The 26,100-nt window shown below is 36.3% G+C and overlaps 1 protein-coding gene and 1 non-coding gene across 2 annotated transcripts; one reads left to right on the plus strand and one right to left on the minus strand.

The window, feature by feature from the left end:
* Positions 1-7,103: 7,103 nt before the first annotated feature.
* Positions 7,104-7,245, minus strand: LOC131013744 (small nucleolar RNA Z247). The gene has a single exon (XR_009097830.1). It is a non-coding gene; the product is annotated as a small nucleolar RNA Z247 (small nucleolar RNA).
* A 4,396-nt stretch (positions 7,246-11,641) lies between these two features.
* LOC131012437 (ubiquitin domain-containing protein DSK2a-like) lies at positions 11,642-14,218 on the plus strand. Its single transcript, XM_057940393.1, has 6 exons — positions 11,642-12,043; positions 12,728-13,114; positions 13,260-13,432; positions 13,523-13,636; positions 13,704-13,854; positions 13,942-14,218. The coding sequence occupies exons 1-6, from the start codon at positions 11,773-11,775 to the stop codon at positions 14,085-14,087; spliced, it is 1,242 nt and encodes a 413-aa protein (XP_057796376.1). The 5' UTR covers positions 11,642-11,772; the 3' UTR covers positions 14,088-14,218.
* Positions 14,219-26,100: the final 11,882 nt, after the last annotated feature.

A 26,100-nucleotide genomic window follows, 5' to 3' on the forward strand; every position in this document is an offset into this window, starting at 1 on the left:
TGCACGCTCTGGCAGTCGAGCCAGTAAGGAACGCCGGAGCGCCCCCAACCGCAGACGCCGTTGAGCAGATCTGGCAGCGGCTGAGATGCGATTCCAGACGGTATAGTGCGCGTCAGAAATGGCGATCCCCGCCAGAGGCGCGGCAGCGACAGCCTGAATCCGGTGCCGGGCTCCCGCTGGTCGCCCGGAAAGTTTGGATCGGCATCCGTTCTCCTTCGGGCAGAGGCTCGCCGGAATCTGGACAGATAGCTCCAGCAATCTTCGTTCTTCGTGCACAGTACCATTGTCCGTGTTGAATTTCCAGATTACAGATTACAACAGAAAACGAATACAATTCGAAAAACTAATCTAACCACGGATTTTCTCGTGGTGGAAAAAAAAATACAACGTCAAACCGACGTATCCCACGAATCAACAAGCCACGAAGAACATCAGCAGGAAAAACAAAAAAAACTTAATGGTTTTACTATTCGTTTATCCGACAGAGCCGAAATTCTGGAACCACGGCTCTGATACCAATTGAAGGAACCATATTTTGATATATGATTCACGTGCCCGTGACCCATTTCGGATATCAAACGAATACATACAAAAACCATGTGCCTAAAGCAAGAGGATGAAATCTTACTTGCAAATCCGGCAATGATCGACTCCAGTGTTGATCTTCCAACTTGTTCCCACGGCAAGACTTGACGTTGGGTGGCAACGATCTTCAAGTCCTCTCCTTTTCCTGGGGAAACGGGCCGCCTCAGTTTCTGTGTTCTCACAGATTTCTCTCTATTTTACCTCACGTAATGTCACAAGTAAATTAGAATTAGGGCTGTACCTATTATTTATACTGGGCATTAAAACCCTAAATAATAAGCCCATCATCCAATTAAACTAAAACAAAGCCCAAAGGCTTAAGTGAGAAATAGATGGACGAACGCCCCATATGGAGTGAAGCCTTTATTGGGCCAAGCGGGGATCTACTAGCTTGAATAAAGTTTGGCCTCCCAGTGCTCGATTTTCCTATTCAGCCCAGAATAAAATCGAGACACAAGTATTAATTTATTCCACTAGAAAATTAATACTGAATTACCTCTTTATTCTTTAGGTGAGTCGGGGCTAGTATTAGACTTAATTAATCCCCGTGTTTAAGATATCCAATATCCATTAATTAATTAATTCCTCTGACGATCAATTAATTAATTAATTAGTCGTTTAATTATAAACGACATCTCGAGTGCTACCACTTAAACTTATTATCGTATCGGAACTAATTCCACCTGCAGGGTTTAATACGATAAACTTATTAAGTTCCTCGAGAGGATATTATCATCCTGTTATTAGCAGGACACGGATCCTTATTGCAATATAATCGCATGTCAAATAATAATTGCTATCACCCAAAGTATCGAGTATATTGAGCTTCAAGAGAACTCTCACCCATGATAAATCAAAGCAATAGTCAATATATTATTCACACCGATTAATCCAACTAAGGTTAAGACTATTTAAGTCGCCGAGATCTTGATTCTTAATTAGTCAGAATATAAGAATTCATCTCACTGTGATCCTGTTCAATACACGAAGGTACTAGCATAAATAAATAGCCAAGACAAACTATTTATCCATTTATGCTACAATCTAAACCAACAACTCGTCCATAGTTGCCTCGATTGTGAACTCAATTTATATCTCAACTTTTTCCAATTATATGATCTTCTGTGATCTACAACACACCATATAATCTATAGTATGAGATAAATTGGACTATAATAGGATTATGCAATAACAATATTTCAGATAGAAGAATCACAGTGAACTAAGGAATCAATGTATACAAGCATAAAGTCTTGCTTTCAGTATACAACCCTTCAGGCGGCTCCACGGACATCTTCACCGCTGCAGCAACACTCTCCCTCTCTGCTCACTGGCGACTTCAAATTTGGATTTTATCAAATGGAATTTCACCCAAGTTTTCGTTTGATTGTAGTAGGGAGGGAGCAATAATTTCCGAGGCAGAGTAGAGATCTCGCACAATAATCTATTTGAGTACAATCTACTTGTTGGATTGAAATTCAATTGGTTGATCGTATGTGGAGAATTGAATTGGGGATGAAAAATTATGGAAAATTGGAGAATTCACTAGCTAGAGAGAGAGAGAGAGAGAGAAAAAAGAAGAGAAGAGAGAGAGAGAGAAAGTGACGCATGAGTGAGTTTGAGAGAATTTTTATTATTAATTAATCAATTCATATCTATTAATTAGAAATATGATTTTTCTCCCCCAAAAATAAAAAAGAAATATTAGTTTCCACTTTTAATGACGGTGGACTTGTTCCTTAGAAATAATTCTGACCTTTAATTAGAGAACTATTATTACTCTCACTAATAATTCTGACCTTTAATTAGAGAACTATAACTACTTTGTAGAGTTCTTTTTTTCTTTTATTTTGTAGAAGCAGATCACACAATTATGGATATGGGGTCCCCAAAATAGATAAAAGTGTAATGTCTTTCTCAAAATACTCGACAAGCATAAAATGGGGTAAATAATAAAGTAACTATTACTTTAATATACAAATTTGTGTTGGCACGAGGATGATTAATATAGCTTTCAAAATAAATTTTCTTTAAAAACGATACAGACAAAAAAACAAGAGATAATAGAGTCAAATGGCCCTATTCAACACACAACATCAAATTTTGTCCACCATTTAAAAAAACATAAATTTTGGCCATTTTTTATATATCATGACTATTCTACCCTTCTCTCTCTCCTCTCTCTTTCTCATCTTGGTTGCCGCTCTCTCCTCTCTCTTTCTCATCTCCCCCTCTTTCTCTCCAGCGGCGCCGAGCTTGAAGAATTCGTCGGAGCTCTCGCGGCTTGGGCAGACTTCGTCGGAGTAGAGGATGAGGCGGCGGCGGCGGTGGAGGAGATCCGGTCCTCTAAAATCGACGGCGTGGAGGAGGTCGGTCAGGTGGCGGAGGATGAGGCGGCGGCGAAGGCAGATCTGAACTGATAAGGCGGCGGTGGTGATAAGAAATATGGAAAAAGCATAATGTAAAGTGGAAGCCATTGAAGCTCAAGAAGGAAGGAACAGTGTATTTTCTCATAATTCAATAAAGGCCCAGATACAAAATATATATCACTCCTCGGAAGCTACTAGAACACTATAGCCTACTAACCCTAAAAGCACAAAAGTAATTGTACCATGCAAACAAACAAAACTAATAAAGTAAAGCTGAAAGTAACAACTAGACTTGAACTTTATCTAACAATTTTAGGTGCTCTCTCTTCTGCATAGGACTGCAGACTTTAACATCTTCATGTGGAGACTTACGTAGCTGAGTTGGCAAACAATCTGACGTGGAAATGAGATTGGTTGATGAGCAATCTTTAACACGCTCCCTCAATTCGATCGCAGCTAAAGAGCAGACGCCCAAGGCATTCTTTAAGCGCGAGAAGAATTGCAAACTAAGAGCCTTCGTGAGAATATCTGCACATTGATCTTGAGATGGAACATGCCGAAGATCAATTAAACCAGCTGCCACTTTATCTCTGACGAAGTGAATATCCAATTCTATGTGCTTACTCCGAGCATGCATAACAGGATTTGAAGCCAAAGAGATTGTACTCATGTTATCTACCCAAACCACAGGAGTTTTAACATTAATGGAAAGCTCACCAAGAAGAGAGCGTACCCAAGAAATTTCAGACACCACATGAGCTAAGCTCCTATACTCCGCCTCTGTACTTGATCTAGAAACCACAGCTTGTTTCTTAGAACTCCAAGAAATTATGTTTTTCCCAAGGTAAACACAATATCCTGTAGTAGATCTCCTATCATCAATATCAGCAGCCCAATCCGAATCACTAAATCCAGTGATAGCAAGAGAGGATCTGATGTCAAGAGAAGATCTTTGCAAATGTATTCCATGATCTTTTGAACCAGCTAGGTATCTAAGGATCCTCTTGACAGCTTTCCAATGAGAATCAAGAGGAGCAGACATGTATTGGCTAACCTTATTCACACAATAAGCAATCTCCGGTCTTGTAATGGTTGCATATTGAAGTGCGCCAACAGTACTCCTATATAGTTTGCCATCAACAGTGCTTCTGCCATCCCCCTTGGAAAGTTGACAAGAGGAAACCATTGGGGTAGGACAACCCTTAGCCTCGGACATCTGCAATTTCTGTAATAAAGCTTGAATATAACCTGCTTGACTCAAGTGCATACCCTGGGCAGTGTGTGTTATTTCAATGCCCAAAAAATGATGGACTTCTCCCAAATCTTTAAGAGAAAAGTGAGTGTGAAGCTGCTGGATAACATGATGAATATCAGAAGGCATAGAACCAGTGATAAGCATGTCGTCAACATAAATAAGAAGATATATAGTAGAAGAACCATGAGTCCTATAGAACAAGGAATTATCAGCTCTTGATTGAGAAAAACCAAGCTTGACAAGGACAGATTTGATGGTGATAAACCAAGATCGAGATGCTTGTTTTAAGCCATAAAGCGCCTTGTTTAACTTGCAAACCATAGGAACAGGACCAGTATTTGGAGGTTCAAAACCAGGAGGTGGCCGCATATATATCTCTTCTTGCAAGTCACCATTGAGAAAAGCATTATCAACATCCATATGGGTAACTGTCCAACCGAAATGAACAGCCAAAGAGAGAATGATTCTAATGGTAGCAGGCTTTACAACAGGACTGAATGTCTCGTTGAAATCAAAGCCAGGTTCTTGAGAAAAACCTTGAGCAACAAGACGAGCTTTGTAGTGAGAGATAGACCTGTCAGCATTCCTTTTGATCTTGAATACCTATTTACAACCGATGGCATGTTTGCCAGGAGGAAGAGGGCAGAAAAACCATGTACCTTTCTTAATTAAGGCATATATCTCAAGATTCATCGCCTTCATCCAAACAGCAACTTTCATAGCATCTGTGTGAGTTTTTGGCTCAACAAATAAATAATCAAAATCATCAGTAGCCTGAGAAGAGTAAACCTTAGGCTTATATATGCCAGCTTTAGAACGTGTAACCATAGGATGAGAAGCAGTAACAATAGGAGAAGGTTCATTATTAATAGTGTCACTCATATTAGATGGTACAGATGCAGGGGAGACAGGTGGTGTAGAACCAGAAGAAGAGGATGAAGATTGTGATTGTGGAGAAGGAGGTGGATGTGGAGATGGTGGTGGAGAGGGCTGTGGTGGTGGAAAATGTGGAGTAAGAACATGAGCAATGGTAGTAAAATGAGGAGTAGGAACAGGAGAAGATGAAGATTGAGTGGAGGAAGAAGTTTGATAAGGAAAGATATTCTCTTGAAAGAGAACATCTCGACTAATGACAAGTTTCCCAGATTGAAGAAGAACCTTATAGCCTTTGTGGTGAGTGCTATACCCTATAAAGGTGCCTGGGGAAGACCTGAACTGGAGTTTATGAGAGTTTGTTGGTCTGAGGTAAGGATAGCACAGGCAACCAAAAACTTTAAGAAGGGAATAGTCAGGTGGTTTTTGGAAAAGAAGCTGATATGGGGAAGAGAATTGGAGGAGAGGAGTCGGGGTTCGATTTATGAGAAAAACTGAGGAAGTGAAGGCATCATCCCAGAACTTTGTAGGCAAATTGGCTTGAGCTAAAAGGGATAAACCCATTTCAACAATATGTCTATGTTTCCTTTCGGCCAAGCCATTTTGTTGAGGTGTATAAGGACATGAGATGCGATGTAGAATCCCGGTATTTTGAAGGAAAGATGTTAATCCCTGATACTCACCACCCCAATCGGTTTGAATCATTTTTATTTTGGCAGAAAACTGAGTCTCAACCATGGTTTTGAAGCTTTGAAAAACAGGAAGGACATCAGATTTGTGTTTGAGCAGATAGAGCCAGGTGAACCTACTGTAATGATCTATGAAAGACACATAGTAGCTGAAACCATTTCTAGAATTAACAGGAGCAGGGCCCCATAGATCACTATGAATGAGTTCAAGTGGTTTAGTGTGTGAGCTGAGGGAATGAGTGTAGGGCAGTCTATGAATTTTAGAGACACAGCAAGGATGACAAAAAGTAGGTGATTTCATTGATGTGTAAGGAATATTACAACTGTTTAACACCTTCTTTACAATGTCAAAGGAGCAATGTCCTAACCTCCTATGCCAAACATCTAGACATGAATCAGAAGAAACATTACTATGACTAGAGACAGAAAGAACAGCAGGAACAGAAGCTTGGGGCTGAGCATCTGTGCTCTTGATTGAAAAGAAAACTTGATGAGGAAGAGTCTTATGAAGAGTGAACTGGTACAGACCATCTTTAAGTATGCCCTTGAGAAGAATGGCCTTGGTTACCTGATCCTTGACAAGACAATAAGTGGGATGAAATTCAAAAAAGGCATTATTATCATGAGCAAATTGAGAAATACTGAGGAGATTCTTAGTAATATGTGGAACATGCAGGAGATCTTTAAGAATAAAATGCTTAGGGAAAAGAGCAGATTTAAGAATGGAATTTCCAGTATGAGCAATATTAACAAACGAACCATCTCCCATTTGTAAATGCTTACCACCATGATATTCAGAAGCAGAATGCAAAGTATTATAGTCATGAGAGACATGATTTGTAGCTCCAGAGTCAGGGTACCAGGTCGAAGCACTTGCACTGTCAAAGTTAAAGTCTGAAACAGAAGATGAAGGGGGAAGTTGAGCCATATTTAAACCTGGTTGCTGAGGAAAATTTTGCTGAAAGTTGGGAGGAGGATAGATCTACTGTTGAGTGGATGGAGGCCTCATATTGTTGTTCCTTGAAGTTGGAACAAAATTTGGTTCAAAACGGTGCCAACATTTATCAGCAGTGTGGCCTGGAATTCCACAAACTTGGCATATAGGCTTGTTTCCACCATATCTGCCCCCAGATCTGCCTCCTCCTCTGTTATTTCCTCGGCCTCTACCACCAAAACCACCTCTGCTTGGATAAGAACTCCCTTGATATCCCTTTCCTCTGCCGTGATTTCCATTAGAATGACCATGTCCTTGAGATCCAGAAGAAGCAAAATGAGCAGAAGGTTGTGATCCTTCAGTGTTAACGACTTGAGGCTTTGCTGATTCAACGCGGCTCTCAAAACTAAGAAGAAGAGAGCTAACTTCACCAAGAGACCATGCCTCAGGTTTTGAGGTTATGGTGACCATAACAGAATCATAATCTGAACCAAGACCAGAGAGGATGTGCATAATTTGATCATCTTCGCTCACAAGATAACCAGCAGCTCCGAGTAGATCACAGCATGTCTTCACTTTGCTAAGATAATCTCTCATGGCCAAATTCTCCTTTTTGAGTGTTTGCAGCTGCAATTTGTACTGCATAACTTTGGCTTTGGACTGATTTGAAAAATTTTGGAGAAGAGAAAGCCAGATCTCTTTGCTAGTGCTTAAGCCAACGACCATAATCATGGTACTTTCACTGAGTGTGGACTGTAGCCAGGCTGAAAGGAGTTGATCCTGCCGGTTCCAAGCTTGATACTCGGGTAAAGTGGAGGAAAGTGGATCATCAGTAAGATATTTTTCAAGTCCAAGACCACGCACATTTGCCAAGACTTGCTGCTTCCAAATAAGAAAGTTAGAATCATTCAATTTGACTGAAATTTGGTTGTTTTGAGGAATAATGGGGATCTGTGTTTGTGTTGTTTCAGCCATGATGTAGACGTATCAGAAGGAACAAAACAAAGAGAGATAAAAAGGTGAGTATCAAGAGACAGGCCCTAATCGACCTGCTCTGATACCATGATAAGAAATATGGAAAAAGCATAATGTAAAGTGGAAGCCATTGAAGCTCAAGAAGGAAGGAACAGTGTATTTTCTCATAATTCAATAAAGGCCCAGATACAAAATATATATCACTCCTCGGAAGCTACTAGAACACTATAGCTTACTAACCCTAAAAGCACAAAAGTAATTGTACCATGCAAACAAACAAAACTAATAAAGTAAAGCTGAAAGTAACAACTAGACTTGAACTTTATCTAACAATTTTAGGTGCTCTCTCTTCTGCATAGGACTGCAGACTTTAACATCTTCATGTGGAGACTTACGTAGCTGAGTTGGCAAACAATCTGACGTGGAAATGAGATTGGTTGATGAGCAATCTTTAACAGGTGGATCTGATCTGATGAGGCGGCGACGGTGGATCTGATCTGATCGTTGCGCCGCCTCCTCCATCGACAGATCTGATCTTCGCCTCCTTCGATTTCAGCCATCGACAGATCTGATCTGATCAGATCTGATCTGTGCTGCACGTATGGCACTTATGGCACTAATAGTGCCATAAGTGCCATAAGTACTGCACACTTTCTCCTAGGATTTAGATATTCCATTTAGGGTTTAGATTATCCATTTGAGGTTTAGATGTTCCATTTAGGGTTTAAATTATCCATTTTGGATTTAGATGTTCCATTTAAGGTTTAAATGATGTTGTTTTTGTATTTGTGCATGCTGCACGTATGGCACTTATGGCACTATTAGTGCCATAAGTGCCATCGAAAATCCAAAATAAAATCAAGTAAAATAGTCATCTTGGCACTTATGCCACTATTAGTGCCATAAGTGCCAACGGAAATTCAAAATAAAATCAAAGTAAAATCTTAGCACTTATGGCACTATTAGTGCCATAAGTGCCTAACCCAACCCGGCACGCGACCCGCGTGCCTGATTCTACCCGGTCCGCCTCATTAAGGGTAAAAACGTCCAAATCAATAAAAATGACCAAAATTTGTATTTTTTCAATGTGTGGCCATAAATTGTGTTTTATGCTTCATTTTGGCTACTTCAAAATTTTACTCAAAAAACAATACATAATTTTTCTCGAATAAACATTACATTTACTTGGCAAACAACTAATGTTTTCTAGTCAATATTAATCTTGCTGGCTCAACTTGAGCAGTGAACACAACACAATTATATTACTACAAATGATAAGATGATTAACGAAATTTTTTGTGTCTCCAATTTTAGTGCTTTTGAAAACATTCTTAATTTTTGTTTTTCATTCAAAACCTCTTAATTTTAAGCGTTTTCAAATAATATCTCACTATACAAAATTTGACAACGAAACAAAGAGTCTCATTGTCGATTTCTTAGGTGGAACATATTTTCTTTCACCTCATTCAATTAAATGACACCGTTTCAACTAAGAATTCGATATGAAGTGACTCATTATTATAGCTAGATATTTTTCGAGAAATGCTGAAAATTGAGTGCTTTTTGATATAAAAAATTTAAAATATTTTCTGAAAAATGATAAAAGTTAGAGACGCAAATCATGAGCAATCCTCGTAAGAATATATGGCGCATTAATGGGCTCACATGATAGCGCAGTTACATCTAAAATATCAGATTTGGGCTTGTCAATGAAATTCAGGCCCATGAGTTCAGTAGGGTTTATAGACATATTGGAGAAGTAGCGCTAAGATTTTATAAGCCCTTAAAACGTTGAACCCTTATCTCAATTGGAATCAATTTTTGTAGTTGATGAGGAAATATTGATATTTCAATCTTATTGTATAGATGACAAAAATATTCTTCTATTTTGACGGTCCTAATAAAATACTCCCTCCGTCCCGCGAGTCTTGACACGTTTTCCTTTTTGGGCCGTCCCACGAATCTTGACACGTTTCCTTTTTGGGCAATAATTATTACATTCTCTCTCCTACTTTATCACATTTATTATATTCTCTCTCCTACTTTATCACTTTTATTAACTTCTCTCTCCTACTTTATCAATTTTATACTTTATTAATTACACACTTAAAACACTAATCTACAACTCCTTAATTCCCGTGCCGAACCCAAACGTGTCAAGACTCGCGGGACGGAGGGAGTAAATCTTATAGAAACAACCAACGACATATAACCAAATAATCGGCCACGTCATACGCGTCAATGACTATACAAATTCTTGGCGCCTTAAATAACAGCCGTTGCATTTAGAATATCACTTTACAAATTCACCACCTCCGTAGACTACACTCTTGACAACCAACCTCTCTCCCCCCAATATCTCTCTCCTTAGACTACTCTAAAATATGATTTTAAAAAATAATTCATATTTTCTCTATTATGCTTAAAATTATTATGGACAATATAAGAATAAAAATAAACTAAAATAAAAAATATTTAGGTCATGTGAGCGTTACTAATGGCCTAATGGGAGTAGAAATGAGATAAAGGTTGAGTTGCGTATTTGAATAAGAAAGAAATTAATATTTTAATTGAGGGGTGGACCGGGCGTAGCTAGGGGGGCTGAAGCCCCCTCCCAAATTTTAAGTTTTTTTTTTTAAATATATATAGATATATGTTTATATTATAAAAGAAATTTGTTTTACAAAAGTTGATTAACTTGTTATATTCTTCCATTTATAATTAATTTAAGGATAATTGTGTTATTTAAAACTATATAATCTATAAAAATATTATACATTATTATAACTATTATGCTTGTCTTTTAATAGAAAATGCCTAAAATGGATGGAATGCCCCAAAAAAATTTGTTTGCTATTATTATTATGCTTGTCTTTTATTATTATTGATTCTAGCTTGTAATTTATTGAAAATATATAATTTATGAAAATATTGTTCGTTATTATTGCTATGATGCTTGTCTATAAATAAAAAATGCCTAAAATGTATGAAATGACAAAAAAAAAAGTTTGTAATGTATTGAAATTAATTTGTAATATATTGAAAGTATATAGTATATGAAAATATTGTTCTTTATAATTACTATTATGCTCGTCTTTTAATAAAAAATGCGTTAAAAATACAGAATGTCCCAAATTTTTTTGTGATGTATTGAAACTAATTTGTTATATATTTAAATTATATAATCTATGAAAATGTTGTTCTTTATTATTACTATTATGCTCGTCTATTAATAAAATAATGCCTTAAATATACGGAATGTCCAAAAAAAATTTCTCGGGGACCCCCTCCCAGATTAATTCCTGGCTCCGCCGGGATTGGAAAAAGTCATTCATGTGATAGTTTTAAATTCTCTCACTATACACTAGAGCATAACTAGAAATATTCACACTCTTTCGAGTGTTTTGAGTGAAGAATGAAATTGTGTGCACACTCAAGAGATACGCGTCTCTAACCAATAATATAATTACTAATTATCCAAACATAGTTAAATTTATAAATATAAGATAAATGATCGAAATTAATTATGTACTCATATCAAATCCGATTAATTATCTGATCCCTTTTAAATTTATAATACAAGTTATTGCAATATCTCGTTTAAAATACTTGGATTCATTCAAAATGAAATGCTCAATTTAGATATTTCATTTATACAATGCTTTGAAATGTCTTATTCGTCTAGAATGAAATACCCGTATTTATCTAAAATGAAATTCGGTCTGAAATTTGACATATAGATAGATTTAATATTTATGTATAACTAAATGAATATTTGAGGATAAAATTTACAATTCTTTTTATTTTAATTTGAATAAAATTATAATAATCCGTTCGTCATTCTAACTGTCAGTCTGTTAGTACTCACCCCTTCCAAAAAATAAAAAATAAATAAATAAAAACTGTTAGTATTTACCGTTGAAATGCGTCAGCGTGAGTCATAAATAGGCACCTTTTCTCAAGTAATGCTCACAATTGCAGCGCGCGGGAATTCAGTTAGAGAGAGCAGAATCAAAATAGTGAAGAATCGAGTGAGGATAGATAGGGCTCTGCATTTCTCGGAAGATCGATCACCCATCTTTGATTTTCCAAATGTCTGATCCAGATGATACAATCACTACCGGAATCAGCGCCCTCAGTATCGCTGATGACGGCGCTGCTTCCAGCGACGGCGGCGGAGAAGAGACGAGGCTGTACATCCGCGCGCCGCACGGCTTGAGATTCCACGTCCACGCCAACTTGAATTCAACTGTTAGGGATTTCAAGAAAATCATTGGTGAGAAATGCGATATTCCACCCCGGCGGCAGCGTCTCATCCACAAAGGCCGCTTATTGAAAGACGATCAAACCCTAACGAACTACGGTACTCAATCATCTTCTTTCCTCTCTCTCTGTGTTTTCATGAAAATTGTATATTAATTTAGTTCTTGGACATAATTTTATATAAATCAGAAATCTATGTATGTATTGCGGATTTTTAGTGGTCCTTTCCCTGGCTTGAATGCATGGCGATTGTTTTGACTTCGTTTTACTTTTCTAAAGTGGATGGTGGTGTTATGGCGATAAAGAATTGTAGAGAGACTATTTTGAGAAATGGATTGATTGATCTGCTCTACTTGATACTCGGCTTTACATTTCTTGATCTGTACAAGCCTCTTAGTTTATTTTATGGTTTGTTGATATGAACAAAAGCTGATGGTGAAAATTATGAAGAATAATAGATTTTGAATGGATTTCTTGATCAGTAGGCCTCTTATTTTATGGTTTCTTGATCATTCCTCTCTATTAACCTATAATTAAGTTATTAGTTTCTTGAATATAGGAAATAGATTTTTGATCGTCTCTGTAGATGTATCAAGATATATCAGATTGTTTTCACCTCAGATGTGAAATTTCCAGTAGTCAAGTCCTTGGATAGAGAGGTGGAATCATTATAGCATTTCGTTTTGGAAGTCATTTGAAGTTGATTGCCTATGCATGTGAATATTTCTATGTGCATATCATAGCTTGCTCCAAATTTGTATAACCAGACCATTTCTATTGATAGGTGTTAAAGGCGATCATACTATCTACTTGATTCGATCTTCTGCAATTGCGACTGATGCATCAACATCAACAGATGATGGCTCCAATAGACCTCCATTTGGACCTTCATTCTTTCCTGAACTTGCAGAAATGCGCGACACAATCCTCAATAATCCCCTAATGCGTGCTTTGCTTAATCGTTACCTACCGCTGAGGCTCAGACTTAATGATCCTGCAACCCTCTATTGGTTAATGAACGGTGTACACTACCCTGAAATAGTGCCTGAGATGGTGCGCATGTGTGACCAGGTTTACTATTCACTGACACAAAATATGACCAATTCCCCTGCTCCAAACCCCTCGCCCTCTACTGCTACCCCTGCTCCAAACCTCTCGGCCTCTACTGCTAGTAAGTCTCAATTATCACACTTTCCTTTTTAAATCTTTTAATGTTCAAAATTCTTATCATCTTTTGTCAGATTTGTGTTTGTTGCTGGATTCTTTTAATTGTAATTTTGTGAGTGTTATATAGCTTGTTAAAATTCAATTTGCAGCTGGAAGCACGCGAAGGCTAGATTCTGTCGCATTTGGTGACCTTAATTTCGTTGAGCTTGAGCGGATGATGTACTATCTTACAGATCCTGAAACGTCTAATGAGATGATGGAAGTGCCAGAAATAGCCATAACTATAAGCAATATGTTATCCAATCCTCAATACCTGATTCGGGTTTGTCTGTTGTATTTTCCTTACTACTTTTGATACATGTTTCCTCAAAATATTATCAAACTTATCTGCCTCCTCCTATATGGTGCTTAGATGCTTGCCTTCAACCCAGAGCTAGAGGCTGTGCTTAATTCCAACCCTGAGATTAGAGATATGATGCAAAGTCCTGAGTTTATCGGTCGCTTCGCTACCCCTGCGATTGTGAATGTAAGATGTTAGACTTGGCTCACATTCTTTGCTTATCTATCTAATGCCTACTTTGATCCCATCTCAGGAACTGCTGGAATGTCACAGAAAGCTACTAGCTCTGGCGGCTGATGGAGGGACAGGTGACCACACTGCCCCTAGGGCATTGGAGACGCTGATGGATATGTGTCGTAGATTTAATGAATATCACACTAATAAAGCTGCAAGAGGAGATCATGGTTGCATCTCTATCTCATCATCATGATTTTGTCCATTATATTTAATTCAGTGCTTAATTGATACTTGATACTCATGCATCTACGCAGCTGAGCAGTATCTTCTTCAACTCTCCCAGTTAGAGGAAATGGGCTTCAACGATCGCCAACAAAACATCCAAGCACTGACTGCCACTGGAGGGATTCTTCAATCTGCAATCGAGCGCCTTCTAGCAAATGCTAATCCACCTTCATAGATTTAGTCTTACTACTCTGTTCACCATCCTTGCCTTGTACAAAATCTGATACTACAATGTTTCTACGCTACACTCATTCTGCATTTTGCATATAAATAGCGACCACTATTGCAATTCAATATCGACTTCAAATATTTACTGTGCAGCCTTGTTTTTTTTTTTTTTTTTGAGCAATGTGCAGCCTTGTTTTGATATCACCAAGGTTAGTTGCTTTCCTTGGAGGGAAAAAGCTTTTCGTAATAAATAAAAGGTAGGAGTACGATTTTTCTATCATACTCTATAAAACTATAAGTTTTGTAACCATTTTGTTGTAATTTGACATCAATATTCGTAATGGTCTCACATACTTTTTAACTTATTTAAAAGATTCTTATATGATGAAAATAAATATAAAAACTATCCCCCTATTTCACAAAGATATCCAAGTTTCAAAAAATTGATCAAATATAGAAATCTTCATCTCCATCAACTTTATTCCCTTTTGTCTTATCTTGTCTCTCTCTTTCACTTGTGCAACCTACCAAAACCATACTCACCATGCACAAATAATCAAAGTACACGGTTCTTCCCCTTTGAAACTTCTATCAAAATTGTGCTCACCATACACAAATACTCAAAGGTCCACGGTTCTTCGCCTTTCAAGAACAACCACCGGCAGCAAGTTCAAACATCCACAATGAATAGTGAAATTGAATCGGAGTGCGAGAAAGAGGGGGAACAACTACGACATCAGCCAATTCGTGAAATAATTCGAGAAGAAATGAACAATATCCGCCGTTGCCTCCGGTGAGAACAATGATATTTAATTTGGTACATGACCTAATCATGAATTGAAAATTAAGGTTTAGAATTCCACTAAATATTACTCTTATAATCCCCATATATTTATACACATTGCCATTAATGGAACCACCACTTTTTATTTTAATTGGTCCACCAATTACTGTTATCATTTTGTCTATCATTATTCTTTTTAATTTGTATAATAATATATTCAAATACATAATTAATTTTTATTAAAATTCTTGACGTCACCCCTTGAAAGATATTTGACGGCGTAGGACGAAATATTTTAGACTGTTAAGCATCGTGATGATATATAAAAGGGATTTGAAAAATGATAACAAACTACCCAGAGCGGTTTAAGTATGAAAAGACAATAATTGGTGTTGTCCTTATTTAAAGAAAAATATATATTTATATATTAGTGTAGGTGTTTTGGATAGGACAAAGATTGAGCCACTACATACAATCCTTTTGAAAATGATATCTCCAAGTCTCCCAAGTCCTCTCTCATGGGCCCACGTGGCCACTGGCCACCCTCACTTCTCCATTGCATTTTACGTGTGCATTATTATGAGGAAGTACGTAGCTTAGTTAGGCCGCGTTTGGTAGCTTGGTTTAAGGCGTATTAGTATAGGTATACTGGATTAAACGTGTGTTTGGTATCTGGGACACGCATCACGCCGAGCCCGGAAATGAGGCACGGCCCGGTCCAAAATCACTGTTTAATCACGCTTACACAACCGGCGCCCCCCCTCAGTTACCGTTTCCAAGGTTGAACAGTACTCTGGTTTTATTTTGGACTTGACTTAATTGCCCCTCTTGAAAATTAATTCAAAGCTCGAAATAAGGTCATTGCCCCTCCCATTTTCTTTTCCTTCTGTCTGCTGCGCGTCGTCTCTGCGATGAAGAAAGTCTTAGGTAATGTTCGAATTGGGAGGAATAAAATGATATCCCCATTGATTTGCCACTCTGATGCGTAAATTTTGTTTTTTTCGAAAATTTTCATCTGAATCCAGCTTGTGTGTAATTTCATCTGATATCCCCATAGATCTAGGGTTTCGCATATATGTTGGTTTTTAATTTCGATTTCGCAGTTTCCATCGAATTTGTTCTTCAATCGGCTTCCTGGGGTTTCAAATATCTATCTGTTTTCAAAAAGATATTCTTAGCGCAGAAGCGTGTTTTCGGACATCAATCTCTCAGCTGGGTTATATTCTTGAAACCTAGAAAACAAAAAGGGTATCTTTTTGTTGAATGTGAAAGGAAGATGAAGTGGAGGCCAAATGCAAGTTGTGGTAATTTTGTTGAATCTGGGAGGTTTTTTAGGACAGTTCTTGTGCCTCGTTCAGTCCACATAAGTAGCGCAATGGTGATGGGGTAGTTTTTTATTCCTACTGTGCTGAATGTTTGTGTGTTAAAATTGGAATTGGGAGGTGCCTTACGATCTTCTACCAAGAGCAACCATTCAGGCATTAAAACAAACAGTTGGTGGGTTAAGAAACATTGAAACCGAAGCTGTAGACTAATGAAAATGATGAGGGTATTTCTGTCATTACAAAATTATTTCGAGGATATAATGGGTAAGATATATTGTTATCTAATTTTAACATTGAGTACCAAACAGAAAACTGGTTAAACGCGGTAATTAATTTTACGAGTCAAACACACAATCAATACTAATTAATCTTTGTTTAACTAGCTTATCTAACTGGATCTAATCAATATTGCTATATCTAACCCAAGACACCAAACACTTCCTTAGAGTGTAACAATCAAGTTAAACCACACCTCAAAATTACGAGTATGGGATTCACACCTGTCACTAATAATTTAATTTAGGCTAAAATCTCACCTACGTAACCGTTAACTCTGCCCACTCATATAATTTAACAAATTCTATGTGCGAGTAAAATATTATTTCAGATCAAATTACTGCATTCCACAATATTTATAAAACCCTAGTAGAAAGAATAGATACCGTATCCAAAGTTTGATATCACATGGTTTTTGAATATATATATGTGGGTGGGCTACCGTGAGAACACATTTTAAAATAAGAAATAAGAGCAATTTTCAATATATGAATTTTATTTAGAACACGTATGAATTCACTGTATAAAGGTATGACTTGTGAAAAAAAAAAATGAGATTCGAACTCAGGACCATAAATCCATCCAACAGGGTTACGAATCAACCGTAAATTTTAATGATCTAAGGGCTGAAAATGATTCTTATTTTATATCTTAAGAAGTGTACTTATTTTAACCCTCCCATATATATATATATATATATATATATATATATATATATATATATATAGAAACAATGTAGTCAAATGGCCATAATGAAGATTGAAAATCAATTTTTGGCCCCTAATCTTAAAACATCAAAATATGACCATTAATTAGGTGGTATGCCTAATTTGCCCTTTTTACTCGGCCGCTGGGGTGGTTGGTTGGCCGCTGGAAGCTTATGGGTGAGTTGCGCGCTCGCGGGGAAAAGCCAGCGCCCGCTGCGCGTATGGCACTTAAGGCACTAATAGTGCCATAAGTGCCATACGCATCATTTTATTTCTTGGTTTTATTTTGGATTTCCGTTGGCACTTATGGCACTATTAGTGCCATAAGTGCCAAAAGGACCATTTTAAACACCTCCCCGTAGGATTTGTATGTTCCATTTAGGGTTTAGATGTTCGATTTAGGGTTTAGATTATCGATTTAGGGTTTAGATGATCTATTTATGATTTCTTGATTTTATTACTGTTGTTTCTGTTGCACGTATGACACTTATGGCACTATTAGTGCCATAAGTGCCAAAAGGACCATTTTACTTGCTTTTATTTTGGATTTCCGTTGGCACTTATGGCACTATTCCAACGGAAATCCAAAATAAAACCAAAGTAAAATCTTGGCACTTATGGCACTAATAGTGCCATAAGTGCCTAACCCGACCCGGCACGCGACCCGCGTGCCTGATCCTACCTGGTCCGCTTCATTAAGGGTAAAAATGTCCAAATCAATAAAAATGACCAAATTTTATGTTTTTTCAATGTGTGGCCATAAATTATATTTTATGCTTTATTTTGGCTACTTCAAAATTTTACTATATATATATATATATATATATATATATATATCTTTTAACAGCTTCTGTATGTTTATCAGTCCAAGGTAAAGGATTTTTCTTTAACCGTTGGAATAATAACTTACAGTCTTTTGCAAGATCTTGATAAAAATCACCTATATAATTTAGGCAACCAAGAAATCTTTGAAGTTGATTTAGATCTGTAATTTTATCGGGAAATTTATTCGCAAATAAAATTACTCTTTCTATTGGAACAATTATTTTGTTCTCAATATAATGTCCAAGAAATTTTATTTTTGTTTGAAAAAGTTTAACTTTCTTAATATTAATAGCTAAACCAGCCTTTTTGGTATATATATATATATATATATATATATATATATATATATATATATATATATATATATGAATTTTGATAGATAAAAATAATAAGACTAATCTCTTATTTACTTTGAGGAATTAGAATTTTAAAATATTTCAAAACTATGAATAATTTCTATCATTTAAATAAACTTTATTTAATTCATATTTCATTAAAAAAATAAAATAAAATTATTTTTAATATTATGAATAAAAATATTCAATCATATATATTACTATCAATTATATAAAATAATCGTCCCATAATATTATTATACACCAGGCTGTATATATGTTGAGCTGTACCAACGCCCATTTAAATTCAATTTGCAACTCTGTAAACTTTACCACGTGCTTCTCTGGTTTTGCAGCACGATATCAGGTAATACCTTACTTCACTTGTAATTTTTTTAAAGTTATATGGAGACCGTAAATTATATCGGGACATTATTGTCGTTTAATTGGTCCTTGTTTTTTCCAATCATTTCATCCCAAACTATAATCTCAAACCACTTTCCATTTTAACAATAAAGTGATTATAATGTCCCCTTGGGATGACCTAGTGGTTGGGGTGATTGCCTGTTGTCCAAGAGGTCACAGGTTCGAATACTCTCGGCCACAATAACCACTAGGTGGGGTGTGTGTGTGGTTTGTATTATTTATAATGTAATTTCATCAAAAAAATAAATAAAGTGATTATAATACTTAGACATTCATGCAACGGTTTCTCAAAATATTACTATAATATTCACTACCAATACATAACATGCCGCAGATCAACTATAATATGAACATATAAATAAAGGTGAATGTACGAGGCTTTAGAAAAGGAGTAACTTACATACTATTTGGGACAATATCCTCAAAAGTTGATTCTAGGTAAATTTTCGATAAATGTATACAGGTTAAAGTAATGTTTGGAGAAAATTCACAAATAAATTGCCGAGGTTTGATGATCAATTTGTAAATTCTATATCATCTGTAAGTATACTTCGGATTTTTCAGGTTTATGATTTTTATTTTTATTTTACATTTCAATTTTTTGGTTCAAATCGGATTTGATCCGGGATTTTTTGGATTTTCAAATAATAAAGTTCAATTCATATTTCATTTTCTTCAAAATTCAAATTTTTAAATTGAATAGAATTAGCCAAAAGTTCAATCTGAAATCTGAAATATTCACTCATAAAAAAAGAGAGTTTAAGAGACCTTTGGGAAGCTTTTAACCATGCTGGAGAAGACGATGAAGCGCAGTCTGTTAGTAAGACGTTTCTCCTTCAACCAAGAGGTCAGGGGTTCGAGTCACCTAGAGGGTTAGTGTGTGAGTGTGTTTTTCCTTTTTTTGAGTAATAACAATTTTTGAAAAAATAAAAATAAAAACTATGCACGAGAACACGTGGTGTTCGAGTTCTTTCATACTTGTTGTGAAGTTAATAGAACAGTTCATGAGCTTGCTCGTTTTTCTCTTTCTGTTAATGCTGTAATGACCTGGAAGCCGAGTTTCTCTATTTGGCTTTTGGATATTGATGTCTTTGATTATTCTTAATGAAATTTACCCTAAAAATAATAATAAAAAAAAGAGTTTAAGATAAAAGAACTATTTATCATAGAGTTTAGAGAAGAGAAAATTATCAAATAGATTTTGAAAAGAAGAGAATTAAAATATTTATAGATACGTTATACAGTTCATGTTATGCAACTATACGTTGATGTGATTTAATGAGTTATTTTTTGGGAAAGATAAAAAATTTAAATTTGTGTTGAAAAATATTTGAATCATAGACCTTCGAACAATAAAGAAAAGGCCTTACAATAGCATCATTTCAAATTATTATTTAAATAAACAAATATATATATAGGGAAGGGATAAAAAAAGAATGCTAAATGTAGAGAAAATAGAGAATAAATAGGGAGCATTGATTTTCCAAATCTAATTGTTCATGATGTATTTCAATCCATCCATTCGATTATATGCATAAGGACATATTAGTAATATTCTATTTTTTTTATAACCGATCACTTCTATAATTAAGGCAACTAGAATCAAATTATTTTGGAAACTTATCATGTACATGTATCCTCATGGTTTCAGTATTTCTTTTATACATTATTTTGTACCTTTTTTTCGTTGACTTTTTTTTTTAGTGTCCAATTTGTATATGAAATTTCATTTTCCTTTATTATGTTTGAGCATTGTAATTAATCCATAAAATATCACACCATCCCTATTCCTATTCTCAATATGTTTTACGTTATTTATGATTTTTTTTTTCACAATTCTCTATCATATCAATGTTCAGACTTCATTACTAGAATACTCATAACTTTATAATATTTATTCGAAAAGATTTAGTTTAATCATTTTTCTGTAAATTATACTATTATTTCAGTTTAGTTCACGTTTTGAAACATATTCAGTAGATTGTTCACATTATTCGCATAACTTGAAAGTTTATTTAGTTTATAAATGCAATATGTTATTATCCGGAATGAGCTCGGACATTCACTCGTTCCTAGTGGCTTCGTGGAATGTGGATTTTAGCCCTCTGGTGTCGACCTTTTGGAAAGCCGCTATTATTAACATGATTTGGAAAGTTTGGGACTGTCGTAATCAAGTCACCTTTGAAGAGAAGACGTTCCACCAAAGATGATTTTGAGCTTCCTGAAAGTCGCTTTTAAGGAGATGGACTCCCAATTTTCGAGACTTGGCCATTCGAACAACTCCTGGAGTGATTATATTATTCTTCGGCGCATTGGGGTGGCGACTCGAGCTAGGCCTCCTCCGATGATGACGGAGGTTCATTGGTGGCCTCCGGTGGGAAGTTGGATTAAAGTAAACACGGATGGCTCGGCCACGGGTGCTCCTGGCCTCATCGCTGCAGGTGGGGTGTTCAGGGATAATTGGGGATGGGTACGTGGTTGCTTCCATTTTAAAGGAGGAAAGGGTTTTGCTTTTGAAGTTGAGCTCCTGGCGGTTATGCATGCGATCCGCATTGCCCATCAGAGGGATTGGAAGCAACTTTGGCTGGAAGCGGACTCCACGTATGTGGTCCGCCTTCTTCAAACTCGTTCGACGAATGTCCCTTGGCGCTTCCTGGCTGAATGGAAAAATGTCTTAACGCTTATCTCTCAAACCAACTTTCAGGTTTCTCACATCTTTCGGGAAGGAAACAAGCCGGCGGATTTGATGGCGAATCCGGATCGTATTGAAGGTTGGTGGCCTTATGCCTTGGATGAAATTAAAAAGGTGGCTGCTCTTGACATGTCAACACATAGCGCCGTGCGCGTGAAATTCTGATGGGTGCTGCTGGTCTTTTCTTGTGCGGGTTTGGTGTCAAGCAGGATAGGGTTCATTGGTCTTATGGCCAGCATTCCCCGGTTGTGCAAAGCTGCGTTGGAATGTGGGGTAGGGCTGGGCGCGAGGACTTGCTCGTTCATAATCCCGTTGATCGTAAAGGGCGCAAGGTTACATAGTTGGCTGCGTTGAATACAAATGCACACTGTAGAGCTAATCCGAGAGGATGTCTTTCCTACCGTGATAAGGAGAGGGAGGGTCATGAGAGGAAGGTCGGGCCATAGCTGGTGGAGTCTCATTCGACGAGCTTTGAGCTGCTGATCGCGGGGGTACAGCAGTGGACCCTGACTCATGGCTGGCTCGTTCTGATGAGGGCGGGCTACATGCAGGGAAGCAACCATAGTCTGAACTGGAAGTTCAGCAATGAGCATGTTTTGGTAGTCATTTGCAGGGATGGGCGCTGGAGCACTTGGGTGTCCCCGATCCAGAGCAGTGGTGAGAAGGGCAGCTTTTCGGTGGTCAGAGCCCCCTCGAGTTCGATGTCTTATTTATTTTGGCGGAGCTCCTCGTGTGACGAACATAAGGGAGATTTGCGGCGACGACATATAACCGGCCGTGGAATCACTGTTTTTGCCTGTTGGGAGCTCCTCTCGCTGTTAAGATGCTGCAGAAAGATGGAAGGTTGGCGGTGACGGAGCATTACCGGCCGGGTAATCTTCCAACATACCTGCTGGACGTGGGCCTTTCGGTCGACTCGGTGTAGGCGACGGCGTCTTACCGGCCTACACTGAATCTTTTTCTTCTTTACCGAGGCCTCTCAGTTCTTCTTTTCTGTCCAGGGTTCGTGGGAAAGCTTATGGCGACGGAGCTTAACCGGCCATAATCTTCACGCTATTTCTCTTTTACTGGGGCACTGGGCGACGGCGTCTCACCGGCCTTTTGCTCTTTCGGTTCGTTTTTATTTGGAGGCAGTTGGCGACGGCGTATCACTGGCCTTCTGCCCTCTTCTGTTTTTTTGCCTTCGCTTTTCTTGTCTGAGCCGGGTTGGTTTGGGGACGATGGTTAGGCCGGAGTTCCCAAAACCTTCCCTTCCGCTCTTCGTTCTTTTCCCTTTTCTAGACGGGTACTCTTTTTCCTTCTTACGGTTTTTCCCATGGGATTTTTCATAGGAAGGTTTTAATGAGGTTCGGCCCTTAGTCTACTCTCCTGTGCTTGCAAGGGTTTAGGTTTTTGTTTTCGTTTTCTCTTTTTATAAAATCGCATTTAATAAAAAAAATATCAGTTAAATGTCCATTCAGCAGAGTTTGTATTTCATATTTTGTAACATATTTAGTAGTATATTTTTCACTTTATTCTCAAACATTAAAAGTTTATTCAGTTTATAAATGTCATATGTTAATACAGATCCATTCAGTACGATTAATATTTTAAAATGAAATAATATCCTGATAAATATATATATATTTTAGGTGCAAAATGATTTATAATAAATTTTGCAAATACAATTATAAATTATACTGAATAAATATATAAATTTAACAAATAAACTACAATATATACTGAATAACACATAAGCTAATTGTATTATTCACTAAAATTATAGTGAATAATATTGAAAATTCATCAAATACCACTGTGTTATTAATTGAATAAGTAAAACAAGAAACTGAATAAATTAACTAATACAATGAATACAGTATAGCTATGTACATTATAGTGAACATGTCACTATAAGATGTCGAATAAAAATACAAATTTTCTTAATAAAAAATAAATATTATACAAATCCAATACTTCATATTAACATAACACAATTCTAGCACAAGCATCGAGCTCAGAGACATCGCATATTGTAATGCAAGTATCCGGTATAGGATCCTTGGCGAAGGCTCCTAGTTTCTTCAACATGCATCATCTTCGGTGTGCAAACTCTCGCCAAATCCTACTCATGTGTAGAATCGAAAACTATATTCAATAGAACCTAATCTAAAATCACAAACCCATAAACTAAGTCAAAATCATAGTAGTATAACATAATCAAAATCGAAATCTGACACCCATATTAACGACCTGGATTTCAAAAACCCAACCAAAAAATCATATTACATATACCAAAAATTTCGAACATGATTCCAAAAACCCAATCAAAATTTCGATTTAGTTTTGGAAACCCAGCAAAAAAATTCGATTCGAAAGCCCTAAAACCCAAACAAAAAAAATTGAACAAAAAACTAAAAAAGAAATCTCATGATTCGGTTCAAATTTCGAACATATATTAGAACTGGTAACCATGGTGCTCCTCCGCCGGTCCTATCTGGCCTCGCGACGAAGTACGCAGCATGGGCGTTGCTGTCTCTTTGCTCGACGTTGGAGAAGGCGCAGTGCGGTGCAGTGGCTGCCGGCGTGCTTTTGCAGGGAGATGGCGTGACCTAAATCACAAAACTAGCAATAATTATTAGTATGAATATTGATTCTCACAATCACTGCTTGATATTAGAAATCCCGTAAATGATGGGTGTGGTGGTAGGAAAGAGAGTAATTTCAACAAATATGTTACAAATTTACCCCTCCACAAATGGTTATTCAATAAAAATCTATTAAAAATATGAATGATTAGATGAGATCTGTCCGTTAATATTCATGGAATGAATGTTTCAGATTATTTCTTTATTCTTTATACATAGGAGATTCTTTATTGATCTCAACCCTATATATATATATATATATATATATATATACACACACACACACACGAGGGAGTTAAAATAAAAATACATCTTAAAATATAAAACTTGAACCATTCTAAGCCCTTAGATCATGAAGATGTACATTTGATTCATCACCATGTTGGATGAATTCATGGTCCTAAGTTTGAGTCTCATAGATAGCGAAAAATTTATTTTTCACAATTCAGACATTTACACAGCGAATTTATACGCGTTATACATATAATTCACACATTTACATATGATTTCTCTAAGATAAATTTCAATCGCTAGATTATGAGTAGATAAACAATGTAAATTTATTCCTATTTTATATCTAAGAGCTATATATATATGATTGATTTCGCTGGAAAATAGAAATTTGAAATTGGAACCACACCTTATATATATGCACTCGAAAAAAAATAAAAAATTTGTTTCTTTCAGGATTCGGTTCATCCACCAAAATGATACATTCATCGTAGATCTTAATGATTGAAGGGTTGAAAATGATTCTTCATTCTTATTTTATTCAGTGATTTTTAGTTGAACTCCTTTCTATATATAGGCATATTTCTATAAATTTCTTATTTCCGTCGTAGTCTGAGGCACGCTTCGATTGTCTCACTAGCAGACTGATCATGCTATTATATCAAAACCTTTTAATTACTAAGAAATTAATTTACTAAAATGACCGTTACAAATAAAAATGTGATGAATTTATTAAAATTTTCTGAAAATTAGTATATGATTATATGAATTTGCAAACTTGATTGAAAATTTTATTTATTTGACAATTCAGAGACCCACAAGAATACTTGAGAATGTAAAAGGTTATACTATGTCCAAATGCTATTTTAGAGGTTAGACCTTAACATATGAATTCAGACCCACAAATATAATTTTGACCTACACATGCAGAAATGTACTCCAAATGCTATTTTGGAGTTTAAATCATGCTCCAATATTGTGCTATTATGTCGCGTCATTTTGGTACAATAGATAATATTGCATTGTATATTGAACGGCACTGTTCATAATAATAATAATAATATTATTATTATTATTATTAGTAGTAGTAGTAGTAGTATTCATTTTGCATTAGTCACAATAATTTAACTTATTAATTAAGAATAGAAAAGTATTTTTTGTACTCCCTCCGTCCCATAATAAGTGGCCACATTTCCTTTTTCGTCTGTCCCACTATAAATGGCTGCTTTCTAAAAATGGCAAAAGTTTACTTTAATTAAGTCAACAATTACTCATTAATTTGGTCAACAATTGTAGGCCACTTTCTAAAAATGCCAAAATTACTTTAATTAAGTCAACAATTACTCACTAATTTGGTCAACAATTGTAGGCCACACTCTATTAAAACATATAACACTCAATTTCTTAATCTCCGTGCCGAAAAGAATGTGGCCACTTATTATGGGACGGAGGGAGTAATATTTTTTTTGTTGTATAATAGTAGAACATACTAATGGAGATAAAATTGAAATTCTGCACTATTTTAGTGTTTAAGTTGTTGTACAATAGAGTTGCCCATTGAAGATGTCCTTATTGAATAGTAGTTGCTCAACAATCCCTCTATGTTTTATATCTGAAAAAAAATGCTTATATATTGTATATACTTGTTAGGATTTGACCACCAAGAAACTCTAAGTCTCTATCGACAAAGAAAAACACTCAAAAAATAAAAATGACACACAAGATTTACGTGATTTGGTTATAAAATCTACGCCTATGAGAATAGATGAGAATTACAATAACACTTTTTTCT

Source organism: Salvia miltiorrhiza, chromosome 2 (genome assembly GCF_028751815.1).
Source record: "Salvia miltiorrhiza cultivar Shanhuang (shh) chromosome 2, IMPLAD_Smil_shh, whole genome shotgun sequence".
NCBI classification, from domain to species: domain Eukaryota; kingdom Viridiplantae; phylum Streptophyta; class Magnoliopsida; order Lamiales; family Lamiaceae; genus Salvia; species Salvia miltiorrhiza.